The sequence below is a fragment of the Alosa pseudoharengus genome, unplaced genomic scaffold (genome assembly GCF_046254945.1).
Source record: "Alosa pseudoharengus isolate Yale_2024_CS ecotype anadromous, Long Island Sound unplaced genomic scaffold, YU_APseudo_1.1 YU_APseudo_1.1_scf_8, whole genome shotgun sequence".
Taxonomy (NCBI): domain Eukaryota; kingdom Metazoa; phylum Chordata; class Actinopteri; order Clupeiformes; family Clupeidae; genus Alosa; species Alosa pseudoharengus.
Genome location: NW_027468870.1, coordinates 22,353,832 through 22,373,442, shown reverse-complemented (window position 1 = coordinate 22,373,442; position 19,611 = coordinate 22,353,832). Strand labels below are relative to the sequence as shown.

The window sequence follows — 19,611 nt, the reverse complement described above, 5'->3', positions numbered from 1 at the left end:
GAAATAAGTGGATGGAAGGAATAAATATACAACTGAAATGTTAAACGAGTGAACTGGTAGCATGATATACCGCTACTTTCCCCCATCTTATTTCTCTGTGTTTCTTTCTTCATCCCGCTTCCCCCCTTCAAAGGCCTGAGCTTAGATTTAGTTTTTTTTTTTTTTGGTAAATGATGACATCATGTTGAAAGGCTTGCCGAGGGCTGGAGGGTCTGTCTGGATGCTTCCCCCACCCCACACCGCCACCCCCCAATAACGTGGTTTACCAGCCTATTTGTCTTTCTGCAAAGCTGCAGATTCCTTTAAGAAGAAGGAGAAGGAGAAGAAGAAGAGAAAAGAGAAGGAACTTGAGAGAGAGAGAGAGAGAGAGAGAGATTTGTGCTCTCTCCTCTTGCCCCTACTTACCCCCACCCCCCCCAACCCCCCCTTCCCTCACGCCTCCATTCAGTACTGCGTGGAGTACAAGGAGTGCAGCCGGCCGCTTGGGCGTACACACACACACACACACACACACACACACACACACACACACACACACACAGTACAAGGAGTGCAGCCGGCCGCTTGGGCAGAGTGGAAGTAATTAGCTGTTGCATAACGGTCTCACACAGCAGACAGAGGATGACGAATTGGCACAGCCTTCTCGGCCTAAGTCCCCTTGAAATACTGAGGAGAAATAATTACATGTATGAGATGGTCTGTGTTTTTTCCTTTTTATTTTTTTATTTTCAAAACTTCTCACACACAGAGACACACACACACACAAAAAACCTGATGAGAAGGACATTCTGCACAGCTTAATATTTTCTGCAGTGGTAAAACTGGTCAGCGGGTTCCTGTCTGAAGTCTCCCCTTGGCCAACAGGAGGGGTAATTTTTCAGGCATGTGAAATACTTGGGGGTTGTGTGTGAGAAACACACCATTGGCAGCCATCCTGCTGCTTCTGGCTGGTAAAAAAAGGGGCAATTGGGTGGAAACAGAGGCCAGAGGCAGCAGTGGCAGCAGCAGCATGCTGGTGTAAAGGGCCCCACACACCGTACACACCGTACACACACACACACACACACACACACACACACACACACACACACACACCGGTGTGGCCCAGGCTGCAGAGAGACCCTCACAGCTGCTCCCACTCTGCCCGGCTCTGTCACGGTCACGGTCCGCTGACGCCCTCTCTGCTGGAGGAGCAGCATGTAAAAATACATGACCAGCAATTGCATTGGTAACTCCATAGCGCTTAAGAAAAACTGTTAACACTCTGCACCAGCCAGGTGCAGTGAATGTGGACAACGTGTGGAGTACAAAGGCCCCACAGTATTATCACAGCTTTAGTTTGTGACTTGATGGACACTATACTATACTGTTTTGAGTTTTATCATGCAGTTTGCTGTGGGACACACAGACACACACCACCTTTTCTTTGTGCCTGTGTTACAACTTAAGATCTTATTGGGGGGGGGGGGTAACAGGGGGAAAAACAGTTTTGGCTTCAAATTGTCTTTGTGCCACTTGTGGTTGTGTGGCTCTTGGTGCTGCTGCCTAAAAGCACAAGCCTGTTTCCGGCCATGCAAGAGCAATGTGCCTGGGCCCAGCGGGTGAGCCAGGTTAGCGTTGGTTTAGTGTCGGTTTAGCGGCTCCACTTCGCTCCAGAAATACAACATCTTTCATCACCAGCTCAATGGTGACTCCTGGGGAGCCGGCCGGGTAGCCGGTCCACTGTCCTGCTTGTGGTGATTTGTGGTCTGTCTAGGCCCATTTCTTGGAAAGTTGTGCCTTCATTTGGACACACAGACGGCGACCAGTGCTGGGCGCTGCCACCTTCTTGAACACACTCTCAGACTCTCACTCACACACACACACACACACACACACACACACACACACACACACACACACCTCTGCCAAGCGCTTCTGGTCCAGAAGTGCTGGTGGTTTGGTTTGTGTGGTACATCAAAGCCGTGCACATCTGGGGCATCTGAATGTGCAGACGTGCACCCATCTGCCATTCTCCCTCTCTCTTTCTTTCTCTCTCCCTCACTCTCTCTCTTTCTTTCTTTCACACTCTTTCTCTCTTTCTGTCTTTTTTTCCACATCTTGTGCCTGCTGACACCTCTTTATCGGGGGGGTTTTCTAACCTCCGCTCATTAAAATATTGGGCTTACCCACCACCCTTCAGGTCTGGCACATCTGGGTTTCAGTCTGTCTTTCAGTAGTTGTTTTCAAGACAAGAGGGGCCTTTTCTTGGTGTAAGGCACAACACCACCCCCCTCTCTCCTTCCCTTCCCCTGTGCCTCGTTCTCACTTTCTCTCTGAGGTTGTGCAGGTGTCTCATGTATCATCTTTTCATATTCTCTGTCTGAGTCATTGCTCAACCCACTCTCTCCTGGACTGACATTTCACCCTACCGGTACTTACTGGTGACATCTCTGCTGCCTTTCCATTCAGAGAGAGAGAGAGAGAATGAGTTGTGGCAATGATGAATGTATGTGAAAGCATTGATCTTGTAAGCATTTTTTTCCTCTCAAAAATCTATTCAATTTGGACGTGCTTTACAGTGTGATAGTGATTTCAATCTTACAGCAATTAGCCACTTCAGACATCAAAAACATCACAAAAGGCAGACATCAACCAAAGATATTTCTTTTCAGCTAGTCTCCTGTTTTGAATGGAAAAGTGTCACATTAGCAAAGTTGATCTGAAGAGTTGGAAATGGGGGGTTTTAGAGCTTGTTAACTTTTTAGTTTTTTTGATTTTTTGGTTGCTATAAAAGTAAGGCTGTTGTCACGATCAACATCAACTAAGTAATATAAGTAATAGTCATCCAACAATAATGAAACCATTGTGGTTTTGGAGGTTCATTAGTCCCCGAAAGCCGTGATCTGTCATTGCTAAATTTTCCATTCTAAACAGAATTTAGATATCTCTCTCACACACACACACACACACACACACACACACACACACACACACACACACACACTCTGTCTGTCTGGGCCTCAGTGGTCACCATCAGGTGAAAGTCAGGTCCTGGCTACACCAGGCACATAATGGAAATGCTCTTAGCAAAGTATAAAAATTATACTTAGCCGGCTTCCTCATGAGCAAGAAGTGCCGAGGCGTAGAGGGCCGGGGATGGAAGTTACTTTTTTTTAAAAATGTAAAATTCACCAGCCACCCAATATTAAATTCTTACTTTGTGTCTGAAATCTACCACCCACTTCCATGTTTTACCAGCATTAGACTGGTGGCTGGGGCTAATTTGCATCCCTGTTTCCATTCCATGTAGGTCAGCTCACTTGAACCTCCATTGTTTTGCCTGACATCACTTTCAGTGGCCTCATCTGAACCAGTAGCCTAGCTATGTTGTGTGGGGTGATGTGTTTTTGTATGCTCATGGCATGGGCTTGACTTGTGACTCTTTGCACAGCACTTACTGTCAGTGTCAACCCCCTTACAACAACAACAAACAACCTGCTCTATTTAGAGCTCTAGTTGGTCAGTTTCATTTCCCCTAATTTCCTCTATTATGAAGGGGTGAGCTGTGAGACTAGCCTCTGCCAGCTGGATGGCAGGAACACCTCTGAAGCCTTGGTGGTCTGGCCAGAGGGAAGCGTCTCTGTCGGAGAGGGGCACAGCAAGGCCAGGGGCACCGCCTCGGTAGCAAACCGCAACCCCACCCAAATGCGGCTGCCCAGGCTAACCACACGCCAGGTGCCTGGTGCCCCCTGTGCCGCACCCTCCAACCCCTCAGTCAGCCCTAGTGCAGAGCAGAGGTCGAGCCACACGGAGCTGTGCAACCCCCTCATGTGGGGGATGGGACTGCTTAAAATCCACAGAGCAGAGAGCACATCTCACATAGCTGAGGACATAATGCTTAAAAGTTGTGTATAGGTCGGTAACCACTCCGTACAATCTCACATAGCTGAGGACATAATGCTTAAAAGTTGTGTGTAGGTCGGTAACTTCACTCCGTACAATCTCACATAGCTGACGACATAATGCTTGAGAGTTGTATATAGGTCGGTAACTTCTCTTAGTTCAATCTCACATAGCTGAGGACATAATGCTTGAAAGTTGTGTATAGGTCGGTAACTTCCCTTGGTTCAATCTCACATAGCTGAGGACATAATGCTTGATAGTTGTGTATAGGTCAGTAACTTCCCTTGGTTCAATCTCACATAGCTGAGGACATAATGCAGATTCATAATTAGACAATTGGATGAGTGTGTTGATGGTTAGCCAGATACAGAGTGTCCAGGAAAATGAAATGAAGGGGCAGAAAGCACCACTTAACACTGGCCCGTTTCCCCACTACTCTGGCGAACACAATGTGGCTTTCAAAACATTCCAAAAAATGACTTGGCAGACCTCCCCTGAGGTCGGAAATATCTTTGTGTTCAGTAAGCTTCAAGGACACACACACAGTTAGTTTCCACGACAGAGTAACAGTACGTACACACAGTTGCGTGCAGTACTGGAGACGCATCTCGTCCACTTTAAATGGGCTTACGTCATTGGTTGCCGAACTGAATTGTGGGTCCGTTGCTCCCGTTGCTCCCGTCGCCCCCTTTGAAAAGTTCAACTTTTGCTGCACCGACAGAGACCAACGGAAGGCACCAGCCAATCAAATTACGGTTATAGGCCTACTCAAGGCATTTGCATAGTAGGCTACACACCCCCGACCGTCGGGAACACCCACTGGCATGCGGTGACGGAACGCAACTGTGTAAGCACCGTAATATAAAATTAACCAAAGTGCATTTGTTTACATTGGACTTGTTGTGTTGCGTACCTTCGTTAGTCAAGTCAAGTCTATTATAGCGCATTTCATACACAGAGGTCATTCAATGTGCTTTACATAAACAAAACCAAACAATAAAGTGTGCTATAGCAGGAAGGGCATTGCCATGGCATGAACAAGCACTCACAGCAAGTTTGATGGCAATTGAATAAAGAATGGCTGAGAAATTAGCTCATTTACTTTGTTACAGTGCCCCTAGAGGCCAAATTACACCAATGTCCTTGTGCATTCTCACAATCAGCTACCATGTCCCTGGACTTCATACACCAAAGAGTTGCTGAGATGTGAGCTCACTTTCTTTATTACAGCACCCCTAGAGGCCAAATGATGCCAATTTCCTAGTGCGTCCTCACAATCAAGTACCAAATCCCTATACCAAGTTTGGACTTTCTACATCAAAGCGTTGCTGAGATATGAGCTCACTTCCTGTATTGCAGCGCCCCCTATAGAGGCCAAATGATGCCAATTTCATAGTGCGTCATCACAATCAGGTCCCAAGTCCCTGTACCAAGTTTGGACTTTGTACATCAAAGCGTTGATGAGATATGAGCTCGCTTCATGTAGTGCAGCGCCCCCTATAGAGGCCAAATGATGCCAATTTCCTAGTGCATCCTCATAATCATGTACCAAGTCCTTATACCAAGTTTGAATTTTGTACATCAAAGCAATGCTGAGATATGAGCTCACATCCTGTATTGCAGCGCCACCTATAGAGGCCAAATGATGCCAATCCTCACAATCAGATACCAAGTCCCTGTACCAAGTTTGAACTTCATACATTAAAGCTTAGCCGAGATGTGTGATTGGCTGTCAAGGGCAAATAAACTTGAAATTAAGTATTGTTTGTGCGGCTTGGTCTGAAGATCATCTCCGCCAAGTTTTGTGAAAATTGGATGAAATTTGTAACCGCTGAAACTTTTCGTAGATTTTGGACTAAATCCAATATGGCGGAGGTCCAACAATGGTATCGAGTTTTGCTATGTTAACTATGTTAAAGCGTCACAGAGATTTAAGTCCACTTCCTGTTTGGCGCCTTCGTCGCCATATTTGATTGGCTGCTACGAGCAAACACAAATGAAATTGAAAAATCTGGCAAGTATCGTTTGTGCGGCTCGGGCAGAAGATCATCTCCACCAAGTTCCGTGAAAATCGGATGAAATTTGTGACCGCTGAAACTTTTCGTAGAGTTTGGACTAAATCCAATATGGCGGAGGTCCAATATGGCGGAAAGTGACGTAATAGGAGTCATTGAACTCAGGTCAACAGTGCCTGATTTGTGAAAATCGGACGCACCGTTCAATGGTCACATGCGTGAATGCAATCAAGGTTCTACCCATTGGTGGCGCTAGAGTGTTGGGCATAGAGTTCTGTAAATTGGTGAGAGTGATCATGGGACGGTCCTGAATCAGTGCGCCGAATTTCATAACTTTAGACCCAGTGGTTCAATTTTCTGCCAAATTTTGACCCGTTGGTGGCGCTAAACGGCTGGGTTTAGAGATCCGTAAATTAGTGTGAGTGGTCAGTGGAGTGTCCAGAAACCTTCTGCCAAATTTCAGCACTTTTTAGCCAGGCGTTCTATGGGCTGCCATAGACTCCAATGGCAGAGGAATAATAATAGGAAAATCTAGTAACTCACTGGGTGCCTTCGCAGCTTCGCTGCTAGGCCCCCAACAAGGTAGAATAATTATCAAGGCAGATTCAGAATTTGTAACTCAGCGCAGTTAGCAGAAAGCATCTAAGAACAGTTTGGTCTTAAGTCTAGATTTAAAATTGGCTACAGTTGGGGCCTTTTTGATGTCATCCGAAAGTTGGTTCCAGTCTATTGCAGTAATCAACCCTGCTGGAGATAAATGCATGAATGAGTTTTTTGACATCAGCCCTCTAAGTTTGGCAATATTTTTGAGGTGGTAAAAAGCTGATTTAGTTATCGCTTTCATGTGGCTGTTGAAATTTAGATCTTAGAATTTAGATAGGTCAATTAATACACCATTCTTTGTGGATTACTGATTTACCTGGATTTCAACAATGATAAAAAATGCCATGATGTTTCATATTCCTCAAGCTGTTGTTAGCTAACCGACAGCAATTCTTTCAGCTCAAGACCTCCCAAAAGTAGGCTTCTTCAGTGTGAACAAGATTAGATCACAGCTTTATATAGTGTGTAGCTAATAACAAGCCTCCTCTTGGTCACCCAAGTGCCTAACGAGCATTCGATATTTGGCACTCTAATGAGAAGGGCTTTTGCAACACAGTGCCCAACTCAACTGTGCCAGAAACGTTTAGTAAACCATGAGAGAGAAATATTTCAGCTAAAACAACATGAAATAACAACTAATTGTAAACTTCACTAATAACCAATTGTCCTGGTTTACCTCACCAAGTATGGACGTTGGTGCCTACTGACTATTCAGATTCACCGTTAAGTCATTATTCTTTTGTTGTTGCTGGCTTCTTTTTCAGTGTTTCCCTCAGTGATTTGGAACAGACGGTTGCATTCGGCTTTCTTTAATAGTAGGTTTGTAAACTGGAGCGACCTGTAGGTATAGCATTTGTGTGTTTTCGTTACTGAAATATCCCCCCCTAGCAGCACTCCAGGCCCTTTGTGTATGAGAGTCAGAGATGCCGAAGTGGGCTGCAAATGGCCGTGCCGTAATGAGCCGGGCTTCCAGAGGAATGCCATTGTTGGGACACCTGTCAGCACCTGGGGTTGGTGCGGAGGGATGAGGTACACGGGCTGTGGGGGTTATTTTGGAGCTGAAGGCTGCATGTCTGTCCTGAGCCCCTCTCTCGCTCTCTTTCTCTCACTCACCCTCTTTCTCTCACTCTCCCTCTTTCTCTTTCTCTCATTCTCCCTCTCTTAACCCCCCCCCCTCTCTCTCTCACCATCTCAAGAGGAGGAGGGAGCTCACTCCTCCTTCACACACAAGCACTGATCTACTTCCCTACATCTCCAAAAATAGGCTTCTGTATGTGTGTGCGCACGGGTCTGTGTATGTGTGGGTTTGTGGGTGTGTGTGTGTGTGCTCATGTGTACTTGAGTGTGTGTGTGTGTGTGTGTGCGCGCACATGGGGGATGTGTGTGTGTTTGCATGCTTATATGTGCCTGTGTGTGTTTGTGACTGTGTGCAGAAGATGGAGGGAGGGAGAGAGAGAAAGAGAGCCTAAGGTTATTCTGCTTTTTACGAGTGTTATCTCTGTGTTTAAAATGCGGGCTGCATGACTCACTCCTCCGAGCTCCCACCCATCACACACACACACACACACACAGCGTCCTCCGGGCCTCTGCCGGTGAAAGTGTTCACAGTGCAGCAATTAAGGAGGACAGCTTATTGGGCATAGTATGATATTCCCTCCAGAACTACTCGGGCAAGAGCATGATTAGCGTGCCCTGCTATATCGTTCCAAGTCCTGTCCCCGTCACTATTTATGACGAGCATATCACTGTTCTCCTCCCCAGGGGGCTAAGCGTGGTGGTGGCCACCAGAATAGCCCTTCTCCCACAGTGCAGGGGCAGAGCCACGGCTCACCTCTGCAGGGCTCTGTCTGTTCGCTCCCCAGCCAGGGTCCTAGCCAGTGTTCATGCCCATCACTGCAGCTTGAGCGTGCCATCTCAATAGACTTTGCTATGTAACAGGAATCCTCTCTAGTGGAGAGAGCCCTGAAGCATCTGCCTCGCCCTCGACACCAGATTAATGAATTGTGTGGCAGTTAATGGCGAACAAACGTTTTCCACTCTGGCATCAAAGAGTGTGTTTTTTTTTTCCCCCTACTTCAAAACCTCACCCCCCCCCCCCACCCCCACCACACACACACACACATATTCCAAAGCATCCATGTGCTTTGTTGTCTGATTGAAGAGACTTGATTGAGTGGCAGAGATTCGGGAGATGCCTGTGCTGTTCTGAACAGAGGCACCAGATAGATTCAGAGAAAGACGAAAACAAGATATCTGTTTGCAGGAGAGGCTGTGGCAGTGAGGAAGAAGTGAGTCATCTTTTACTAGAGATGGAGAGAGATGGGGAGGGTATCCATGTAAACATGGCTGGCTGCTGAAGGGGTTGCATTTAATCGATTGTGATTATTACAACGTGACTCGCTCAAGATGATGCTTCATATTTCTATACACTGCAGCTTGTGTAGTACCTACATTACGGTTATAGCGCTGACATCATCCCTTACCACATTAAAGCAGTGGTCTGTGGAGAGTCTTTTACTATCAGTCAAACACACACACACACACACACACACACTCACACTCAATCTATTTGCCTCCATCATCCTCTCCTGCTCTGTCTCAGGAGAGCTCTTTCAACTCCCCCTCACACTTGCTTATGGAGCTGCACAGATAAATGATCGCACACACACACTGACACACACACACTGACATACACACAGAGTTATATAATCAGTTTGACGTATGTTCTAATGCATCACAAGAACAATGCTTGCAAGCATAGTGACACTGACAGGCTGACATTACTGTGCAGAGGTTAAAAACATAAAACGTGTCAGAGGGATCTTTGGTTCATAAATGCCTTTCTTAAGTTCATCAGAAATGATGACTTATCTACATACAGAATATCAAAACAGTATTTACCAGTATTTGCATGCATTTATAGATGCAAACATGTGTGTTGTTCAATGTCAAGTTTATAGATTGATAATAGATAATAGGTGTAAATGTTTTGAGTTAGCTAACCTCAAAGGAGTAGATTCCCTGAGTGTGCCTGATGTGAAGACTACTGAACACAATGCGGGCGTTTCCCAGCCCTGCCAGAGTGGTCTTGCATAATAGTTTATGAAGAGAACTATTAGTCCATACTTGGCTTTGCCCTGGTCTCTTCTGGAATGAAACATGCACTGGTATGTCAACCACTATTCAAGCGGTACTTCCAGGCTACGCACACACACACACACACAGATACATACATGATCTACGTGTGTGAAATACCGTCTTACTTCACGGCACTCCCATATTCTCCGCCATGGGGTTCTAGTCTCTGCCCTGTGAATTTCGCCCCTTCTGCCGAGGTTTGCGACGCTGCAGTGTTTTGCTAAGAGGAAGGAGCGGCCGTTTTGGATGTGTGTGTGTGTGTGTGTGTGTGTGTGTCGTTCCTCACAAGCTGAAGTGAAGTCTTGGCGTCGTGCCAGCGCAGCTCTGGGCAGCAGGCTCTGTCTCTCTGGCTTGCAGACTGACTCAGTGGAAAATGTGAATGAAAATAGCCCCCCCACCCCAGTCCCCTCGAACTCTTCTAACCCCCCCTACCCACCCACACACACACAACCCCCCCCCCCCCTTCACACTCCACATTGCACTCCAAAAACAGGATTATTATATGCTTTTTTTCCACATGTTCTCTGCTGCAGAGGAATGGGTCTGATTAGCGAGTGTGTGTGTCTGTGTGTGTGTGTGTGTGTGTGTGTGTGTGTGTGTGTGTGTGTGTGTTTTCCCGTAAGTTCGCTGCTACTAAAAACCGAGGGGGGATTTGGGTGAAGGGGGAGCAAAAAAGATCCTACAGAAATAGCACGACGAGACTGGCTCTGCAGGCGAATAGTAAAACGTGATGGATGTTAATGAGGTGCTGCCATCTCCATGACAACACGCATGGCATTCCTGGGCAGACCATGCTGGCATCTGAAGGAATGGCAAAATGGCAGCGCGCACAGAGACACTCCGCTCAGGGTGAAGGTTAACTCTCTCCATGCCACTGTCAGCAAGATTGTGAAAGTGTTTTTTTTTTGTTTTGTTTTTTAAAAAAAGGATGGTTCTCCATTTTATGGAACGGCTGCGGTACAATCAACAAATTGTGAAAACAATGTGGATGTTGACAGTATTTTTTTTTTCTGCATTTCGACCGAAAATCATTAGTAAATCAGGAGAGAGAAGGTGGAGTAATGGTGATGTTAAGCATGCAGTGCGGGAGGCAAGTTACAATTGCAGTATTTGACCTTCTGTGACCTTGAAGGAAACGTGGTGAAAAGAAAAACCTGAATGACTCTGAAACTATGTGTAATTGGGTTGAGAGGGAGGAGGATTGTTTTGAGTACTGTTTGCTTCCATGTACAATATGCCTAGTTTTTTATATCGGATTTTGCAGGGGTTTTGTGTCAAATAAAGAGAGTTCAATATCACAAGTTCAATCTGGGTTGTGTAAAGGGATTTAAGATATATTCTTACTCTATGACACTATATAAATAAAACTGAGTTGAATTGAATTTGAAGTACAGTGGCTCAATAAGGCCTCTTGTAAGACTGTGAGAAAGCTGTCCGCTGTCTCTCTGTGGTGATCACAGCAGCTGAAGACCAGAGGGAATTTAATGTGGTGCCATTGAGCATACCATGGGATTGCTTCCGTCCATGCGCGCTCACTGTGTACTCAACGCCAAGAGTTTCCAAGAAAGCAGCAACCACACCCACAAGCCCTTATAAATGTGCCCTCTCGCTGTAATTACAAAGAGACAGCTTCAATAGCACATTAGTTACAGTACGTAACATACAGTACTATACGTGAAGGTTTTAAGTGGCCTTCATCGCCCTGACCTTCAGGACTCGCACCTTTGCAGAACCGGTTGTGTCCGGCGTTGTGTAATGCTTTTCATGTGTCCCTCTGTTTATGCTCTTGCCACATGCCACATCTGACATCCCCCACTTCTGACACCATAGTGAATGCCACATCTGACATCCCCCACTTCTGACACCATAGTGAATGCGGTGCACCACAGCCATTGCTTCCCTCACAAATGCATGCAGCTCTCCACTCTATGGAGACGTGAACTCTGAATCTGGTCAGGTCATGCACCTTGCTCTCCGGACGTAAGCTTTTAAACACATAACTAACAGTCCTCGTATGTCTGTGTCTGTCTCTGTCTGTCTTTCTGGTCTTCGCGATGGCTTCTGTAAAGCAGCGATATTGTGGTTAGCAAAATGTGGAACAGGATCGATACATTAGTCATCTACGTGTTTAAATTAAGAAGCATGAACTCTAAAAATCTATTGGATAATCAACTACTTAAGAAAGTGAGTTGATATTGGACAGAAATACTCTTTCAACCTCCATATACCTCGGGCTGAGGTTGCCGTCGGGAGGATGTAGTAGATTATTCTAAATGCAGAGGGGAAACCCTGAGGTCTTTAATGCACAACCGCAAGCAGCGACCATTTTGACAGTGAGTGCAAGAGCACTGAATGTATGACACAGAGGCGTGGTGTGTGTCAGATGAAAGCATTTCTGGCTTTACTGTTATGAGAACATCCTGTGCTTCTCACAGGTCTCATTTCCTTTGTTGTTTTTGAATCTTTACCTCCCACATGTGATCTTTCCTGATAAAATAGATGAAAAGAGGTTCTTCTTCTTTTTTTTTAATCAAGATGATGGCTAGGTGCTGCACCTACTTGGGATTTCACAGACTTGTCATTTGCATGCCTTTACACCCCGCAGTAAAAAGGGCTCAGACAGGAAGTGTGGGGGATGCACGATGTGTTTGGCTTCTGGCGCTCTCTCTGCACATGTGGTATGGATACCAACGTCGCTGCTTCCATCTCACAGGGTTTTTTTTGTTTTTTCGTGTGCATACTGGTTGGTGAGTAACCCGCCAGTGGTTGTACCACGGATATGGTTTCTGACCCCCTGAAGGTTTGGGTTGGCTGGCGGTCACTTCTGGGCCAAGTGATGCCATGGGTGATGCAGTCTGAAAGATTGCGCTGTCGAGCCAAGAGGATTCCGCCCCGACCTAATGCCCCGAATAATCCGCAGACGGCCCGGGGCAGGAGCCATGAGTGCCAGACAGACAGATCTCTGAGGTCAATGCACTCTGCTCTCTCTCTCTCTCGCGCGCTCTCTCTCTCTCTCTCTCTCTCTCTCTCTCTCTCTCTCTCTCTCTCTCTCTCTGCAACGCTTTGATTTAAGGTCATAGTGAAGAGGATAGATCTTAATTACACAGAAATTTGCCAGACTTCCAAAAAACGCATACACCATTTGATATTAGTAAAATGCAGAAATGGTGCTTCAGTATCTGCATCTGGAGGGATGGTTGTCATGGTTTCTGTTGTCAAGTCACACTGACCTCAGACACTCAATAGCTTAAGTCATCGCCTTCATACAGGCACTGTTAGTGGCAATAGTGTGGTAATAGAGGTATACGTTTGGATGTAAGAAAGGATGGTTTACCAACACTTGTGTGTTATGTTTTGTGGTTGTGGTTTCAGAATGCTTCCAGAGACCAATCGAATCCCATTCTACACAACGCCCCATGCCAGGCTGTACACCGAGTCTGACTCGCAACACCTTGGCGAGCCACCCACCCGATACAACCTGGACGATCTGGACGTCGCCTGGCTGGAGCTTGTCAACACAGAGTTTAGGGAGCTGGGTAAGCCACTGAGTCAGTCCACTGACAGCTCCAACTCAATTCTCCTGTTTGTCATCTGCTTCTAGTTCAAGTTCACTTCACTATAGTTCCTGCTGCAGAGTTATCCAACGGCACTTCATGCCCTACCGCACTGCAACCAAATGCTTAACCTTAGTAAGAGTATTGTAGAAGCCTTGCATCATTAGAATGCCACACACTATAGAGAAATACTGTATACTGTGAAACCGTGACATGTTCTTATCTCAAATGATCACACCACACCGTATAACCACAACTTTAGCTGCAGCCCTATGTCCGGCTCGGTGTATTAGCGGATGGAGAGAGAGAGATGGAGTGAAAAAGAGAAAGGGCGAGAGAGAGAGAGGGAACAGCAGTTCTCTTCTCTCTTTCTGAGCTCACAGGATCCCCCCTCTAACAGGGGAGCTACATCAGGCGCGTAACTGAAGAGTGCCGTTTGCGTTGCGTCTGCTGCAACAATTAGCTTCCACTATAATCAATAGTAAGTAGCCACACCAGACATGATAGTGGCACGTACATTCTAAAAAAATAGACCAGTCTTTTAAAATGGATTTTGCGCGTTGTGAACGGAACGCTTCAGTTACGCGCCTGGTGTAGCTTCCCTGTAAGCCTGATTTTGGGGCTCTGCCAAAACCTAAGGCCCAGAGCAGCTCCGACTGCTGACCCACAAGATCTCTCTCCCTGACCCAGTTTTCTTGCAATCCGATCTCATGCTCACAGATGGGGTGGGGGGGGTGGGGGGGGGGATGACAATTGCATATTTAACCCCTTTCTCCTCCAACACCCACCCCACCCCCCAAGACCACATCTTGTTTTCCCTGCTTTTTAGAAAGACAACGAAAACATTTGTCATAAGAGCACGCACTGTTAACTGCAAGTCAGATAAAACAGCATCATGATTTAGAGTTGGGGTGTACTACGTAACAGAGAAGTCAACGCAACAATAATATTAATAAGGCTTTATTTGTGTAGCACTTTTCTCAGACAAAGGGTTGCTTAGCCAAAATATAAACCAAGTACCCCCCCCCCCCCCCCCCCCCACACACACACACACACACACACAAACACACACACACACACGCACTTACCCCAGTATCACTCGTTCTTACATCTGTGCAATTACTCAACTATTACATATTTACTCAGTTTAAATGTCACTGCCGCACAGGTTAATGGATAACTGTACTTCCTCTCGGTGAGGAACAGAACTAAAACATTCATGTCTTAACAGCAACACAAAGTTCCTTAGGGAAGTCTGGACAGAATCCTGGAGCACATAAACTACCGGAGAAATAAATTAAAGAAATAAAAATGACAGATGAATGCAGACAGGAGGATCGTTATGTTTGAGGTGACCTATCCGGAGATGCCTATCCAGACTTCTATTCTGGACGTTTTTTAAAATAGTACTCAATTTCAGGAAACTTCCTTTATTTGAAAAGCAGGGAATAGCAAGTACTGCAGCTACAACTATATCCTTACTGAACTGACAGAACTGAACAGGGAGTTCAAGTGAACAGGGTGCAAGTTTTGTCATCATCTCATCGGTCCAGGTCATAGTGCCGTTATTATTTTGCACCCCTCACTAATTTAATCAAGGGTTATGGTTTTGGGCTTTGTGGTTTCCCCTTTTCTCACTATGTGGGATTAAATGTACTTGCTGTGGATTTTTATCATACTCTGCTCCGCCATGATAGCCAAAAGGTATAATTTCCTGACCAAAAACAAAACAGTTTTTTTTCCAAGTTCAGTTCCTTTCTAGAGTGTCCATTCCATTCCCATTCTGTCGATGTACCCTGCATTGTGTTGACTGTGAGGCCCAGCCCCAGGCTTGGACTCTTACACAGACTGGCAGGCGCGTGAGCTAGCAAGGAGGCTAAAACCATAGATCAGGGATCCCACAGGGTTCTTTTGTTTTAGCAGTTTAAAATACTTGCCAAAATACATTAATACAAATATTTCCACGCAGAGTTGTATGAAATGTATGTACTCACTGGATAGCCACTGTACCTAATGTGACTACCTTCAAACTAAACTGTGGCTTAACGCTGTTTTGCTTCTGCATCGAATCTACGGTGTAGCCCCGCAGAGCCCTCTCTTGGTGGCTAGCACGTCTCGAGTCTTAAGGTGTCTGAAGGAAAGTTTACGTACTTACCGCACAGCTACTGCTCTCACTCCCTACCCTTACACTAATCTGTGGCTTAACCTTCACTCTCCCCCTGTCCCCATCCCCTCCGTCCCTGTCCCGTGGCGTGTCCCCCGGTAGCACTGCCTGAGCTGGACGAGCTGAGCATGGAGCGGGTGCTGGAGGAGCTGGAGAGCCAGTGTCAGGAGAAGATGCAGCAGGCCATCGAGACCGAGGAGGGCCTGGGCATCGAGTACGACGAGGACGTGGTGTGCGACGTGTGCCGCTCGCCCGAGGGCGAAGACGGCAACGAGATGGTCTTCTGCGACAAGTGCAACATCTGTGTGCATCAGGTGAGGATAAAAGGGGATGCAAAGAGTTAAGGCCCAACGCCCACTGACAGCATCTGACATTGGCAACGGCAAAGTTTAAAACTCCATTACTTTTAACGTAGCAATGCCCACAAGTTTAGAAAATTGTTACTAAAAAATCTTGTGAGCGTAAAATCTATAGACAGAGATGTCGTCGCCAGTGGGCAAAGCCAGAGCAGGATAGTTCGGAAGATGTTGGAACAATCACCTGTCCAGTGTGTTAGCGTGTGTGTTTTTATACATAGAGCTGTGTTTGAACTGTAATATGAGTCTCCTTGGTGATGTATACCCAGCGGGATATGTGTGACGCTACTGCTTGGTCTTAAAGTGGCTCATTGACTGCCCATTGTATTCTTCCCCCTCTGTATTTTTCTCACAAAGTTGAAACACACCCTAGAGAAAAAAAATGATTGCAAACTCCCTCCGTTCATTTGAATCTCTAGAGCTGAACAGAGTGATATGGTGTTAATTGAGGTGTCAGTCTCTTGATAACTCTTAAGCGCCTCTACTTTACCATATTTAATATCTCATTTGGAAGCGGCGTGTATGCAGGTTTCCCTGTGTGAAGTGGATTGTCTGATTTAATTGTCGAATGCAGCTGTTGTGATGTGCCGCGAATATAATTAAATAAGGTGTCTTGCCCCACAGGCCTGTTACGGGATCCTGAAGGTGCCCCAGGGCAACTGGCTGTGCCGTACCTGTGCCTTGGGGGTGCAGCCCAAATGCCTTCTGTGCCCAAAGCGGGGAGGAGCACTCAAGCCCACTCGCAGCGGAACCAAGTGGGTCCACGTCAGTTGTGCCTTATGGATCCCAGAGGTAAACACACACACACACACACATTAATCATCCATGGACAACATGTGTATATTAAGTTCATGGGGGTATACTGTGCCTTCTAGTACTTTCTGCAGATAGCAGAAACCATGTAGGTATATATGGTGTTCGGATAGTATTAAACACCGTGTGACTAGTTTTTTTTTTTTTATATTTGTATCTGTAATGACGTTACTTTATAAATGATGCGGGTTCATGGTGGCAGCAGTGCCTTTATGAATTCCTGAGGTAAACGCACACTGTTGTGCATGTGTGAACAGTCTAAAACGGATAGTTCCGGTCCTAGAATTTGATTTTGGCTGAATCGCGTTAAACACCGTTATAAAATCCAGCACAAACATACACCATGACCGCATTTCGTTCTAAATTACTGTGCTACCATAACTTGATCCAAAAGTTAAAGTAGTTGCGTCTCGAAGTTGCTTGGCAACCATTCAAATTGAGGAAATATATTTATTGGCGGAAGAATGATTATATAGGAATAAATTGTTACATTTCTCGTTGCTGTGCCTTTATTTTATGAAATCTTGCCAGATATATGTAGTTACATTTTTAGAAAGGCAATAAGCCATTCGAGTCCGTAGGTTACACTGATTTAAGAACAGCTAAGGGGGGCTTTGGCCATGATGCGGAGTATTGACCGCACCAGTACAATAACAGCAGTGCCCAATGTCCCAATGATTCAGATCAGATTGTGCTTAAATAATAAAGAAGCCTAAAGAAGAAAAAAAAATCCCATGTGTAGCCTGCCTCTGTGTATTGTTATCCCCATAGCTGAAGAAATTTAGCAAAATCAATGTGTAAACCACGGTTTATTGGCGGGAAATTATGGTAGGAAAAATTCACATGATGGATGTACAGTTTCCTTATCATGGTATACCATTACATTCCCTAATGTAATGAACACAAAAGGCAAATACTGTTCATGGTGTGCCCACCATTAGGTCCATTAAGTTGAGTGCCATTTAACCAAGAGATATTTTCAGATATAATTATGTTTCCGTCACACTCGAGCAGAGGCTTTGTTGTTCTATTTGTTTTCTCCATTTTTGCCCTCCCACCTTCTTGATTGAAATTAATTTGAGTTAGCGAATTACAACGAAGGGTAATGAGGTGTTGATAAGACATGGCGTAGACGAGGTTTTTCATGCGTGCCTAAGCGTGAAGAAGACTGGACCCCGTAATTTGTCCTCTCTGTCAGATGAAAGAAAAGACACATGACGTCCAGTCAGGGGGGATAGGCTGAGGCAACCGCACTGCAACTCTTCGTTTTATATAGAGACTCTCTTAATTACCTACGATTGCTAAAAAACCAACCACAGTTGGTTCAGATATGTCAACGTCCACATGAAACACAAGACGGGCTGACGCGCCGACTCATTTGACAGTTTAACTACAGGCAGGCTTGGGTGGGTGATCAACGCTTGAGTCATTGCTTGACCCTGGCATTCTTATGGTTAGATGGAATGAAATGATACATGTCCTCAGCTCAGCTGGGCTACAAAATGGACCGTGTAAAAAGGCTGTAAATTGGGGGCTGTAATAGCTTCCGTCTCTTATGGTGCCTCGTTTTTTTAAATCCCAGAGCTTTTGTGAGCCTTTGAAAATATGAAGTAATTGGGATTGAAATGAAAGAAAGAGGGCGAATGAAAAAGAACACCCACCCCTCACCCCTCACACACACACACACACACACACACACACACACACACACACACACACACACACATGCGCGCACTTTCTCTTCCGTTTGGAAGACTGTGGTGAAGAGCACTCTTGGATTGTCCAATCAAGGGAGGACAAAAGGAAAAAAAGAGGGAGAGGAGGAGGGGAAAGAGGAGGAATCCGAGAGGAGCGTCTGGCTGATGGCTCAAGTCGAGACCAGAAGTGGCTCTGCTCTGAATGGATTAGGCAGGATTGCCAAAGCAGTCAAAAGGCACAAGTGTGAATAGGCAAAGCTCTATGGCGAATAGGCAGGCAGACTTTATGGCCTCTCCCTAGTCGAGGAGTGTTGGTGTAGTGGAATGGATCTCACCAGGGTGCATTATGCATCACAGAGACTTTGATAGGGTCGACCAGTTCCTTTGAGTGTTTAATTTCAGTATCTGTTGACAACGCTACGTCGTCTTGTGTTATCAGTCCAATCATCGAGGAATGGATCATCTCTTTTTTTTTGTTCTGAGGGGATGCATTGCATTCCAATTACATTAATAATTCAGTGGTTGAAATGACTCAAAGTACTTTTTGTGTATGTGTTGTCACATCGTCATCTCAGATCCTGACCACAAGTTTCTCTTGCAACAGAACATACCAGCTCTTAAAACACCAAGTTGGATACCGTGTACTGTAGGTGGTACCTAATCTGTGTGTGTGTGTGTGTGTGTGTGTTAGGTAAGCATTGGCTGTCCTGAGAAAATGGAGCCCATCACTAAAGTGTCTCACATCCCGGCCAGTCGGTGGGCTCTGTCCTGTAGTCTGTGTCGGGAGCACACAGGCACCTGCATACAGGTACGTACCTCTGCACCACCCCCGAGTCTACTGTAGATCCTTACAGGTAGGCTACACCAGGCAGGCACGAAAACTGAAGCGTTCCGCTCGTGGAGCGTAAAAATAGTTTAAGAAGACTGGTCTAATTTGTTTGAACGTGCACGCCGCTACCACATCAGCGGTAGCCAGTTCAATTGATTGTAGTCAAATAGACCGCCTCAGTTACTTGACTGGTGTAGCTTGCTTGTTAAACCTACCATCAAACTGTAGATAGTCACCACATCATACCTAACCAATGTAACTGTGAAAGGTAATGGACAGCATGGTGTCATGCACTTATGTTCTGAAGAAATAAAGTGAAAGCTGGTGAACCATATGGGCATATTGGACCTAGAACATGCATGGCCAACAGAAAATCATCAAGGTCCAATCAGAAATTGTCTAAATCCATCTGGTGGGCTCCGGTGTCCAACGTCCATTGTTTTGTTTATTTTAGTCATTACCATCTACCATTAGTCTACCATCAAACTGTTGTCACCACAGAATACCAAAACGCATAACAAAAATCTCACTAACCTACCACTGGTATGTGTGATTCA

General features: G+C 45.7%; 1 protein-coding gene across 2 annotated transcripts in view; it reads left to right on the top strand.

The window, feature by feature from the left end:
* jade2 (jade family PHD finger 2) overlaps window positions 1-19,611 on the top strand; it is an 80,858-nt gene that overhangs the window by 24,931 nt on the left and 36,316 nt on the right. For both annotated transcript variants that reach the window (XM_076273948.1, XM_076273949.1), the window contains exons 5-8: window positions 13,014-13,177; window positions 15,462-15,673; window positions 16,340-16,507; window positions 18,917-19,033. In XM_076273948.1, coding sequence (XP_076130063.1) covers window positions 13,014-13,177; window positions 15,462-15,673; window positions 16,340-16,507; window positions 18,917-19,033 — 661 coding nt within the window. The remainder of the gene's footprint in view (window positions 1-13,013; window positions 13,178-15,461; window positions 15,674-16,339; window positions 16,508-18,916; window positions 19,034-19,611) is intronic.